A 13,685-nucleotide genomic window follows, 5' to 3' on the forward strand; every position below is an offset into this window, starting at 1 on the left:
GTTATTCTTTCTTGTGTTGCTTAAGCCAATGTTTATTATTTCTTTTTCTTAGAAAAGCTTTTAAGGCAGCAAATTTTCCTGAGCTGTTTTAGTCATATTCCATAGATTTGGATAGTTTCATTGTTATTTCCTGAATAGACTTCAATTTCATTTGTATTTCCTCAATGACCAGAATACTTTTTAAAAATTTATAATTTTTCAGGAGGTATTTTGTTGGGGTTCTATTCAGTATTCATTTTTAGTTCTATTGCACTGTTGTGATAAGATATAATTTGAAGTTACTTAAATGTTTTGGAATTTAATGGGGTTTTCCTTGTGGCCTGTATTAGGACTGTTTCTGCTCAGTGAGGCTCTGGAATAGAATGTGTAATCCCACTGCTAAGAGATCAGCCTGAGGAATCCGGATACTTGGACTTCCTGTAACTGTTTCTCTTCAATGACTAAGTTTTTAAGGATTACCAACGATGTGGTTCTGTCGACCGTGTTTCTGTAGGTTTTGTCTTCAATACCCTTCCTTGTGTTGTTTATACCACTGATGACCACAGGATGACCTTTTGACCCAATTAACAATGAATTCAATTTTGATGTTATTCTCATGCTCTCTGCTTTCTTTGGTTTGCATGTTTCATGTATCACTGCCAGTCCTCTTAAATCTTTCTCTTCTGGAAGTATATGGTTGGTGTCAATTTTGATGTAGTTGAGAAGACATTTCTTCATAGATGAGTTTTACACCATTTAAAAATGTAGTAGGAGAAGCATGGGTTTTGTTGCCAGCATCTCACTTAGTGGGTTCTGTTTTTAATTCATCTTTGGATTTACTTTTAGTCCCCAGGTGACTGCCTTGAAATTTTAAAAAAATAATTAACTTCCATTTAAGTACACTTGTATTGCTTCCTTCACTCCTCCATCCTGTTTTGGTATCTTCTAAATTCCTGACAGAAATATGTTTTCATAAGTTTTCACTTTGTTATATAGCTTTTCTTTCACTTTTGCAGTTATATTGTTTTGTGAAGTCATAGTTACTTAAATATATTGCTATTTAGATCTTTGCTGTGTTCATATACTACCCATTAGGGGAGTGCCTGGAACAGAAAACAGGTCCAACAAATGGAACCTTTTGTTATTACCTTTAGCCCTTGAACAAACATGGGTTTGAACTGTGAGGGTTCCACTTACATGTGAATGTTTTTCCATAAATATATTGGAAAATATTTGCTATCCTTGGAGATTTGTGACAATTTGAAAAAATATTTTCTTTTCTCTAGCTTGCTTTACCGTAACATTATAGTATATAATGCATATAGCATACACAATATGTATTAACTGTGTGATGAGTAAGGCTCTAGTCAATAGCAGGTTAAGTTTTGGGGAATCAAATGTTATCCTCAGATTGTTGACTGCACAGGGGTTAGTACTCCTAATCCGTACATTGTTCAGGGGTCAACTGTACTGTTGCCCAAGTCAAGTTAAATAGGTATTACTTTGTTAAAAATGACAGACTTAAAACCATGATAAATTTGTAAGTCCAAAACAGTAACTTTCTCCAAATTTGGAGGGAAAAAAGTGGAACCCAAGAAAAATAAAATTTAAATGGAGTCTCTTGCTGTTGTCCACCCTGTAGGTCCCAGAGTGCATTAAAGTTCAGTGTGTCACTCAGAGCAGGTAACAGCTGAGCACAAAGACAACATTTGGTAAAAGAGAGATGCTTTCCATTAGGAGTACTTTCAGCAAGTAAAAACAGTAGCCTAACAGGGACTTAAACCATCAAAATATTAATTTGTTTCCCCAGCTTTACTGAGATATAACTGACATATAACACTGCAAGTTTAAGGTATACAAAGTGATTGATACATGTATATATTGTGAAATGATCACTCCAGTAAAGTTAGGTAACACCCCCACATCACATCATTACTTTTTGTGTGTGGTGGTAACATTTCAGAATTACTCTCTTAGCAACTTCCAAGTTTGTAACACAGTATTATTAACTAGAGTCATCACACTATACATTAGATCCTGCACCTTATTTATCTTACAACTGAAGTTTGTACCCTTGACCAGCATCTCCCCCAGCCCCTGAGGACCACATTCTATTTTCTTCTGTGAATTTGGGTTTTTTAGATTCCATATACAAGTGAGAAAAAAGTAACTTATTTGCTTTTCTCTGACTTATTCCACATGGCATAATGCCCTCAATGCCCATCCAAAAGGCAGTATTTCCTTCTTTTTTTATGGCTAATATCCCTGTGTTTCCATTCTTTACTCATTCATCTGTTGATCCACACTTCAGTTGTTTCCTTGGCTACTGTGAACGCTGCTGTAGTGAACATGAGTGTACAGGTATCGCTGGGAGTGCTTTCATTCCCTTCAAATGTACACTCAAACATGAGATGGCTGGGTCATATGATAGTTTTATTTTCCATTTTTTGAGAAACTGCCATACTGTTTTTCATAATTGCTGTACCAGTTTATAGACCCACAAACAGTGCATAAGTAGAACATTTACTGTTGATTCTGCAGTTAGAGGCAGGAGGTCCCAGGATTGGTTCAGGAGCTCAATTGTATGGATTTAGTCTTTTCCTTTTTATGCTCAGTCATCTCCCATAGATTAGCCTTATCATCCTCTGGTTTAGGGTTAGGGTTGTGGCTCTCATATTGACAAGCATCACATCACTGAAGCATTTCAAATGGGAAGGATGTGGAAAAGCACAGAATATTCCCATCTGCAGTTGTCTAAATCAGGGAACAACTCTTAGCCCCTTCAACAGACATTACCTGGAATTGGGTAGCATGACCAGCTGAGCAAGCTCTGCAGAGAGACTGTCATGACTCTTTAGATCATCCATGATTCATCACTAAGGACTGGGATGCAGACTAAAGACAATTGCATATTATGCTATGTAATTGTCTTAAGTTTCTGTATGCTTCCAATAACCACCAGTGTCCAAAGATTAAGGCACTCATATGGACATAGATAGGTCAAGTTATGTCTCACAAAAGCAATAGTGTCTTGAGAAAATGCCTTGCTAACTGTACATGCATAAAATGGACAGTCACTCCCCTAATTACCAAATCTCACCTGTTTCCAGCTTTGGCTCAATTTACATTAACATCAGGAAGCACAATGCAGTGAAAACAGCATGGAGTTGGAGGAAGTCAGACCATGAGTCAAACCCTGAGGTCTCATTACCTGTCACCATGCACAAGGTGTGCAAGCCCCACCCCTCAGTCTCCTCAACTGTAAAATATGAAGATACTGTTTCCCATTTAAGGTAGTTGTGAGGATTACATGAGATAGTGTATGGAAATCATATAGATGTTTGATGATTGATAAGTACAATTTGGCCTGTGTAGGTATATGTGTATAAAATAGCTTCTATAAAAGTAAAATATTTCCTGTCCTCCAGAAGCTTAAGGATAACTGAGCAAGCATTCATCTAATTAAGAGACATTTCTTCCAAACTGATTTTACATCACCTCCTAGCAGCTAAAAATAAGAATCTGTTCACTTTCCAATTGAGGATTACTTAATTGGATTCTAATGTATCACTTGGATGTAATGGAATTTTTCTTTAATAATAAAGTTTGTAATAGAAATTATTAGGAAACTTCCAGTGAGTTTACTAATAGGGGAACTGTTTACACAGATGATTATCATTATTTAAATTGCATGATGGAGCTCACAATTAATGAACACTTCTCTCCCAGGCTCTGTCCCAAGCATTTGCATGGAGCAATTCCTTCACGCCCACCACAACCCTGTCAGGTAAGCACTGGTCTTACCTCCATTTTTCTGATGAGAAAATGGGGACTAGAGAGATTAAATGGCTTTCTCAAGGTTGCAGAGCAGATAATAGGCAAAACCAGAACCTGAACTCAAGAATTCTGGCTTTAGGTTCCAGGCTGCTGCTATACCATGTAATCTTTCAGTGGAAGCAGAGCTGGGGGTTACCTGGGCCAACTGCTGAAGCAAGGCCAGTACTAACTGGTTTGTCTGTGTAAGCAGATGGCAGTTTGTCCTCAGATGTGCATCTGAAAAAGTTTAGCTCTGCCTAACTGGAAGGAAGGAAGAGGATTTGGATAATGCTGATTCCTGATGGGGAGGAGCTGGGGAGAGGTGGATAGGCCTGGATCATTGTATTTCTCCACATCTTCAAACAGCTGCACCATACAGTAAGAGCAAGCCTAGTGAATTCCATCTTTCCAGCAACCTTGGTGAAACCAATGTGTATCTCAAACAAATACAAAATTATTTTTTGATGGCAATTTCAAATAAGTCACCCAATATAATAGAAAACAGAATTTGTTCTACTGTAGGAAACAAGATAATTGACACTAAAATGATTTTCAAGAAAACACATCATTTGAAGGTTCTTTATTAAGATCAGAGGTTTTCCATTACATTTATTTATAAATCCTTACCATATAAATAATAAACTCTATCTTCAGGAAGCTTTTAACAGTTTTATAAATCTGAGAAGTTTATATGCCTGTCAAATTACTACAATTTAGGCACATCTCATCAATACACAATACAAGGAATGTCAGCCTTAAAAATATCAAGAACGTCTGTCTTGGTAAGTAAAAAATTATATGTCAATTTCATTTTAAAATTTTTAATTGATTCTAATTTGTTAACCATGGGAATACAAAGTTTCCTTCTTGATCTTGGATTTTAAATATATGGGACTTAAAAATATAAACATTCCTCTTCACTCAAATAGTACTGACACACTGTCTTGGCAGCAGGCTGCCTGAAGAACTAGTAGAGGGAGAAGCATAGTGTGAGCCTTCCCTGGGGGCGAGGGGGCCTACAGTTATCAACAAAGCCCTGGAGTTCACTGACTCATTAAATTTTAACTCTGATCATTAAATTGATCTCCAGGCATCAAGATGGTCATGTAAATGTTACTTGCAACATTATATATTCTACCTGATAAAAGGTTTCTCAAACTGCTTCAGCGCCCCTTTTCATTATTTAAAAATATTGTTCAGGTCTATTGTATAAAGAAAGAAAGGTCTGGACAGTTTTTTTTATAACACTTTCATCACTACTAACAACAAAAGGACTCAGTTTCTACCACTTTACACTCTCTACCCCCAGAATAAAGAATTCATGCAGGTATTTCAGAACAAAGAATTTGGACTGCCTAAATCATCCTACATTTCTTGTTACTCTTTGAACAGGAAATCTTGATTTATAGGAAATTTCAATCAATATTCAAAGAGAAAAATATTCTACCCAAACTAAGATTTGTATTTTCTTAGACCAGCCATACAACTTGAAAAACAAGGTGGGAAAGAGGATTGTCAAATCTGATATTAAAACCATACTGAAAACAGACTTTCTCTCTTTTGGTGTATGTGGGTATCAAGGCCATTGCAGGAGTTTTTGTTTCTAATATGAAATGTGTGAAAGAAATTCAGTGGATAATGCCTTCAGACATGCAGTGCACAGATGACACTCATGGGGACCTGTGTTCAAATACAGGTCAAATATTTACATGGAATGTTGACCTTGACTTATAAAACTATTATGTTAAATTATGACATCTCTACATACAATTTATTTTATGAACAGCCCCATTTGATAATTAAAAAAAATATGCCTTTTAAATATTTCATAAATATATAAAATTTTACTACATTCTATTTTTCCTTAAATATGACATCTAAATTCTCAAATGCAATGACTTCTGACTGGCAGGACATGTTCTCTCTTACACAACTTGGGACATTTCTAGTATTTGCTGAAGATCAGTAGTATCAAGGAAAAATGAGAGATTCCACCTAAATACATAAAATGTAAGAGTCTCTCTTAAACTTATTTAAAAATGGCAAGATTAGGATATCTGGCCAATTATTTTGATGATGAAAAAATAATTTGATATTACATTTAGAAAAGTGTTCTAAAATACATCTTATTGCATATTTGAAAAATGATCACATTTTCCTTAACTGTAACTTATAAGACATGTACTTTTTAGAACAAGAATCACATTCTTGTAATTTACTGTGAAAATCCAAAACCAGCTAAAACAACCTTTTTGGTGACTCTAAAATGTGGTCTGAGGATTTATAATAAAAATGTCTTTTGTAATTATTTTCCCAAGATTTGGCCATTCTTACTAAGATGAATGCTGTAAAGAAGGGTTTTTAGTTAAATATATAAGAAGTCTGTCTTCCCTTATTAAATATTTGAGTCACATATAAGTGCTACTGTAGTTTTCACAAGTTGTAGCACAAAGGCCACTCACTAAGGCAAATTTTCAGTAATTCCTTTAAGAAATATTTTTAAATGCATCCAGTGTGAATATATTGTGCATACCTAAGAAAAAAGACTGCACTTTTTAGAATAATCAGACTCCATCTTACTGCAAGCCCAGGAGAACTAGTGATGGTCTACCTGAAACACAGAAAGCTGCCATGTTTGGGGTGGCTCATGGCTGCTAATGGCATCACCTGCTGCCCTGCAGACTGGATGGAGGGGACCATGCCTGAGACCTGAAGCCCTGAACTCCAATATATGTCTCTCTGAAAAGTACAACTCCATCTTGGAGATAGAGCTATCTATTAAGGAAACCAGATGATTCAGAGCTTTGCTCAGAATACAGTGTGTAAATATTGATTTTGGATCTTATACTCAAACACTGTGTTTGAAATAAGGTTGTAAAATGATACAAAAGAGAACATTCAATTTTAACCAAGATTGCACATCTATAACAGCAAGAGAGATTTAAAAAGCCCTACCACCAAAATGATAACTGATTCAACCATGCACTCTACAGAAAGATGCTGTGGAGATTTCCCTTACTTATGAATGCAACCAGCTCACTGGAACCCAATGGATATCTGTCTCTAATTTGTCAAAAGTTGTTTTTAGCTCATTGAATGCCATGGTAAGGTCATCATTGACTATAATTTTGTCAAAAAGATGACCGTACTGACTTTCCATTATCTGTGCAGATTTAATCATTTCTTGAAAGTCTTCTTCCTAATAAAGGAAACATGAACACAAAAAACTGGTTAACCTGGCAAGTATACTGCACTGATGCCAACACTCTCCCAGTGAGTTTATGTGGTGTTGGTCGGGGCTCATCTGTCACCTCAGCCAGAAGCAAGCTACCCTCTGTAACCACAAATTCTCCTGAAGTCATAATTTCTTATACTGTCCCTCTGGTTTTCTCTGAGTAAAAACTCCTGCCTTCCCTGAGTTGCAGGATAAAGAGTCACCTATTTACAACAGGGATATTGCAGTGTGGAAAGAGCTATGGGGGGAGAACTGATGCTTTGCCTTGCTTATGTTTATTTATAGCAAGGTATTTACCTCACCTACTTTTTCAGAGTTGGATACATTTGTAAAAGGACATTTACCATGACCTCAAGTGACATGTCTCATCAGAACTGTCAAGTGCCCCTTTGTACTCACATTTTTGAAACAAGGAAGTATTTTAGTTGATTATATAGCTCGAGACTATAGAATTATATACATAAATGTACATAAGCCAAAGCTAAGACTATGTCATTTACATATAGAATAACTCTACACTGAAACATACTGAAGGAATTTATAAGCCTGCATTTCAACTTCACAGAAGATTTCACAATAGACAGTTTAACTGTCAATCCCTGAATGACTAACACTGTATGACAGTACCTACTCAGCATGGATATCTATTATAGAAAATACGGTAGTGGGAATCAAAATTATGATCTGTACATTATAACCACAATAATTTGCAAATATAGATGGTTAAACATGTGTTAAGAGGAGTGGGGGGAAGCTCTTGACATTATATCCATAAATGTATGTAAGCCAAAGCTAAGACTATGTCCCCTGTGTGTAATAGCAATGCCCTGAAGATGCCTTTGTAGTAAAGTGTCAGAAACTGCTGCAGGAGAGCCTTATGCCAGACTTTTTGTTTCTGATCCTAAAGTAGATTATATTATCTTAAGGTTAAAAACAAAAAGCAATGAAAGGCCATGCCAGATGTCATTATCATTGTTAATGCCTCAGCTGCTGTTGCCAACAACATTCTTAGGAAAAACAATTATTGAATTAACATGAGTCTCTTTGCCCTACACCCACAATGGTGCCTTCTTTTTACTTTGTATGCTAAATAGGACTGTTGATGGTGAGGCAGAAAAGGCAAATTATTAAATTTTTCCTTTACCAGGGAGTATCAGTAACTGACCTTGGTATTCTTCCCTTTAAAAATAAGACTAGTTTGAAAACTAAGTGGTCTTTTATATAAAAGTTTGCATAAAAGATGTTTTCAGTCAGTGTAATATCCATAAATAGTACACTGTAAGATCCACCTGTAGCAGCACAAAAAGCAATCACCCAACATGTATGTACCTAAATATACCTCCATCACCTATAGCTTTTTGGATCACCGCTGTCTGAGGCTCCCCGGAGGACCACCACTGCCGCGCGGGGTAAGCACAGCTGCCGCCTTCATACTTACCATAAAGGGCTTTGCGGCACCTTGGTCATCTCTGCTTGAAATAATCTTTGCATGTTTTCTTGTCTCTCTCAAACGTTCTATTGATGGAGGCTTTATAAATATCACATAGGGCTTAAATTCTAGTGTCCTTAAATGCTTCACTGTCTACAAGGCAGAAAGTAAGTTTTCTTACATATCTTCATAACTTCATGAGTGAGTTTTATAATAAAATTGAAATTTCTAAGGAGAAAATTCCTTAAAATTACTTTCTAAGCTTGACCGGTCTTTCGGTATACTATTATTCAGTTGGTTGACAATAAATACTCTTGAAAAGATGGCAGAAAATGTAACTTGCATTTAAAAATGTTTTGAAATATGCCATAATCAATATTGAACAGAAGTGGCTAAAAAGAAATCAAATACCAAAAAGGTGCTATGAGTTAAGTACCATTCCGCACACGAAAGTCCCCCAACCGTCCCATTTTTCTTTCTGATCTCAGACGCGAGTCCTTCTCTTTCACTGTTTTCAGAGCCTACTTCCAGAAGCTTGTCAGCATTCCCAGACCATTACTGACACTGTTCATCTGTAATCACGGTGGCGGATGGAAGGATGACAGCTGAGGAACCCTGCTGACCTGTGCGCTGAGGCCTCTCTGGATGTGAGTATGAACCATAAGCTCCACCAAAAGGCCAGGCAGACCGGTGACATGTGTGCAGTGGGGAGAGAGAGGTTGGAGGGGCTGGTGAGCCCTGGGGATGTGGAGTTGGGGGCACACCTGGACCCAGGACCCCTGCAGAGAGGATGACCAGGAGGGCCTGGTGCATCACTGGTGCCTGACCAGCCAGGAGCCAGTGCCCTCCTAATGCTTGGGGCTCTTACTGCAGGGTCACCTTCCCAAAGGGGGCAGGGTCTCAGCGCAGGGAGATGTGGTGTGACAGGAAATGAGTGGCTTCACCCACTGGCACAGGAAACTAGTCCCCGGTATTTGTAAGGACTTCCAGGGTGCCCAGCAAGGATCTGCCTGACAGATGCAGTAAGGGTCTCATGGGACCGTTAATGTCCACAGCACTAACTGGGGAGTTCACACTTCTAGGATACTACAGGGCCAAAATCAAAAGAGGACCGAGAACCTCTAAAATCGTTGTTAAAAATGATAAAACCTTAAATGTGGATGTATTCTTTTCTGTTATATAACATGCAATGTATTTTAAAAATACCAACTACATAGAAGAAATAACTAAGAGTTATTATACTTGGAATGAGTATGAACAAGATCTGGAGGCTTCCTCTACTCCACCACTTTCCTAATAGTATCAGCGGCTTTTTTTCCACCAAAGACTTGTCAGATTACATTTAGGTTCTCTGGTCACTAGGAAAGCTACACTGATGCTCTAAGTGAGTAGACTTCAGAATTACCCTAGAATGAAATGCTCACATGAAGTGGAGACCACAAGGGCCAGCAGGTGTTGAACAGTTCACTGTTTACTTACATGAGGCTGAACATCCAACAGGCAGACTTTGTTTTTCGCCAGGACAGACCGAACTGAGTCTATACTTGTACCATAGTAGTTGTTTTTATATTCACCATATTCAATAAACCTGTAAAAAAGTCAGACATAAATCTGTGAATTATATATTTTTGCTGAACATGTGACTTTTTTTTTTACTGTTTTTAATAAAATACATAGGGCCAAGTACTACAGAATGTCAATTTTAAAAAAATCTTCTCTTTTATGTTTTCAAATCAGTAACACTTGCTAGTATTACGCTTAAGCAGAAAAAAGTACTTTGGTCCAGCAGCACTGTTTTCCATCACCTCTTTTTCAGAACTAATGTGATGCAATAAAACAGTGAATAAGCCAAACAAGAGAGACTACTGAAATCTCACTGCACACTACAGAGTAGCTAAGCTCAGCTTCAGGACCAGGGGCGGACCATGCTGGTGACTAATGGAACCAGAGCAGCTGATTATGTGCTATAAAAACACAATCGCTGAGCCAAACGTGGAAAAGGCATTTTGATGTTTCAATAAAATCCCACAATCCCGCATTAAAACACACATTGCTTCCTGATACCCTAAAATATTCATGCTTAAGCAAATGGAAGGCCTGGGGAGAGGGGACTTGGGGCTGGCTAGAGGGTGTGGAACAAGCAAGATGATTAACGCGTTTAGTGTTTTTGTAAGAGCCAACAAGGTATGTGTGGAGGAGACTCTGGAACCAGGAATTGATTATGCAGTTGTTTTTTAAAATGAAATTCTACCTCAATTATATGTTAAGATTCAACTAGTCAGAGGTCACAATCACACATTAGCAACCTTCCCTCACTCTTCAAAGTAATTCCTAGATGCTTAACTTACAGAAAAATAGCAGCTCTAGGTGATTAAAAATGTTCAGACAGACTGGTAAAAACTATTAACTGAATTACCTTTTTATCAGTCTCAAATGGAATGGAACCCTCAGTTGTCTAAAACTACATAGACACATGCTTAAAAACAATAGTCACACAAAATTTCTAAAATCTTCCACATACTTGTTATTTTGCACATCTGTCTCAAACAAATGCTTGGAAATGAAAATATACTCCACACCATCGCTCTCCTGGCTTCTTCTTGCTCTGGTAGTGTCTGTGATTTAATTAAACAGTTTAGAAAAGTCTGTATCAGGCAACTTAAGGAAGAGAAATCATGTATTTAATTACTTTTCCTAAACAAGATTTTAAATCATAAAAAAATGAAATTAGTTAATAATTTATCGTCAACTCAGATTTTCCAACAATATTAAAAATTGCTAGTTTGAAGACGGGTTTAAAATTAAATTGCATTGTCTGTGCCACTGTATTTTGAAGATGCTCTAATACATTAATTAAATAAAAATGGTACTTCAACCCTTGAGGACAAACTTTTCTTTTATAAATAATATTATCATTATTTATTGATCTTCATTTATTAAGGCAACTCTAATACCCACTAGGCTGTCCAGTAAACTCTGAAATCACATCTTACACACATGCACATAGTGGATATGCCATCAGTTTTGTTTTACTAACTGAAGTCAAAGGTCCCTATATGCTATTTATTCCTTCTTTGCAAAATTTTAAGTATCTTCTTGGGATACTACTGAACTTCCAAACTTTCACTAATTTTGCCTAATTATTTACTACTGAATTATAATGGAGCAGAAAATAGAGAATTTTAAAAACTAAAAACCCCTGAGGAGTTCCTGTGCTGATATATGGCAAGTGAAAAACAGTCCATCCCCTCTCATAATTATGGCTAAAAACCCTAGACACCAAGCAACTATTTGAACACTTTGAACATTAGTAAAGCAGGTAGATTATGGACGAGACTCAATATTCTGGAGATGCTGTTTTTACTTTGGCAAGTAATCACTCAGTTTATGTTTAGACCGTAAATTCTGTCTCATTTCCTCTGAGTTTTTAAAGTTAATTATGCATTTCCTGCTCCATTATATGAAGACTTATAATTGATACAAACTGTATTAACACCCAAAATGTAATTCAAAATTACTCAACATAAAAGAACAAGGAATTGAACCAGTTCTCAAGGGGAAAGGTAATAGATGGCAACCCAAAGTGCCCCAGCAGTTAGAACTATCAGACAATGACTTTAATGCAACTCATAACCATGCTTCATAAGGTAAAGGAAAACACACTTGAAATATTAAGAAGATAAGTCTGTATCTTCATTGTTGATGATAACCTATGGCCTTAAAACAATGTTGACATTGCTTGTCAGGGATGAAATTGCCCACAGCGAAGCAAGCCAACACAAAACAGGGCTTTGGCTGCCAGTTTCTTTAAAAGCAACTCTGGAAGTTTAATGTGGCTGTACGGATAACGTTATAAGATCCTTTAATTTGTTCAGCCATTTTAGCAATAGCATTTACTTGATTTGGCATCCCTTTAAGTCACTATTTAAAACTGAAATTATTACAGATTCACAGGAAGTTGCAAAAATACCCAGAGATACCTCATGCAACTATCATTCAGCTTCCCCTAATGGAGGCAGGTGTCAATCTTCCATAACTCTAGGGTATATCAAGACCAGAAAATCAACATCAGCAAACCACAATACCTGAATGACTGAGTGGGTTTGTGGTGGGAGTGGAACTGCGGGTCGCAGGCTTTGTGTTTGCTCAGCCCTAGCTGATACTGGTTTCCAAAGCAGCTGAATTACTTTACATTCCCACAGCAGTGTGTGTGAGTTCCACTGCTCCACACATTTTTCAATTTGCTCATGCTGGGGCTATTTAATAAATTTTTTTGGACAGAGTTAAACAGAATACTGGTCATATAACCAAAGCAATAATTTTTCTCCAAATAGTCAAGACTCTACCTAAAGCATTTTATAAAGCAAATGCATGTAAAGGTCCAAAACTGCTCTCAAAACATATTCTCCTTTAATTCATTAAATCTTCCTGAGCTGATGCTATGACTGTATTTTCCAAACATGTTTGATGTTATGAATCACTTGGGACGCTTGCTGTAAGTGCAGATTTTCAGGCATTCTGCCAAACTTCCTGAAGGCAAATCTCTTTGGAAAGGCCTGGGAATCTTTTCATAAGCACCCCAAAATTATTATTATCAGGCAAGTCTGGAAAACCCTACTGTATGGGGATCTTTTGACATTAACACGTTTAAAAGTGAATCAGAGTGGAAAATCACTACTTTGGGGAATTCTTTGCAATCCCAGCCCCTGAACCCTTCTGGATGTTGTCAATTTCTATAATAACTTCAGAGGCAAATATTATTGTAAACAGATAAACTGAGGCCAGGGCGCCTCGCCCTCGGTCCTTGAGTATATACCAAAACTATTACAGAAGGTTATGGTTGCTAGACAGCCTCACTGATACCTATCATCTTCAGAAGGAATCATTTTTACTACTTACTGGGCTACAATACAGAGAATCTCCAGTTTGAGAGGATTGTGTGGTGTTAGGTGGAAGAAAATAAAAGTGGAACCATAAAACCTGGTTTCAAATTCAAGTACAATTATCACCGTGAGTGAGTCAGTGTACTTTGTAACTGTCTCCTCCGTGAGATGCAGATATCACCCATTATACACTGTTGTTTGGAGGATGAAATAAAGTAAGGCAAATACAAGAGGTGAACGCACAGGAGGAAATGAATAAATTCATTTTCCTCCCTCCATAATCTGTTTTCCATCCTCCAGATATCTTTTGTAATCACCCACCTATAAGCTTAATAATTGTTTT

The 13,685-nt window shown here is 37.1% G+C and overlaps 1 protein-coding gene across 5 annotated transcripts in view; it reads right to left on the reverse strand.

Moving 5' to 3' along the window:
• Positions 1–4,360: 4,360 nt before the first annotated feature.
• Positions 4,361–13,685, reverse strand: part of MPP7 (MAGUK p55 scaffold protein 7) — a 253,490-nt gene continuing 244,165 nt past the window's right edge. For all 5 annotated transcript variants that reach the window (XM_057498334.1, XM_057498336.1, XM_057498337.1 and 2 more), the window contains 4 exons: positions 10,981–11,074; positions 9,939–10,047; positions 8,469–8,612; positions 4,361–6,994 (listed from right to left, as the gene is read on the reverse strand). In XM_057498334.1, coding sequence (XP_057354317.1) covers positions 6,815–6,994; positions 8,469–8,612; positions 9,939–10,047; positions 10,981–11,074 — 527 coding nt within the window. In that variant the 3' untranslated portion in view covers positions 4,361–6,814. The remainder of the gene's footprint in view (positions 6,995–8,468; positions 8,613–9,938; positions 10,048–10,980; positions 11,075–13,685) is intronic.

This window comes from Manis pentadactyla, chromosome 3 (assembly GCF_030020395.1).
Source record: "Manis pentadactyla isolate mManPen7 chromosome 3, mManPen7.hap1, whole genome shotgun sequence".
Classification (NCBI taxonomy): domain Eukaryota; kingdom Metazoa; phylum Chordata; class Mammalia; order Pholidota; family Manidae; genus Manis; species Manis pentadactyla.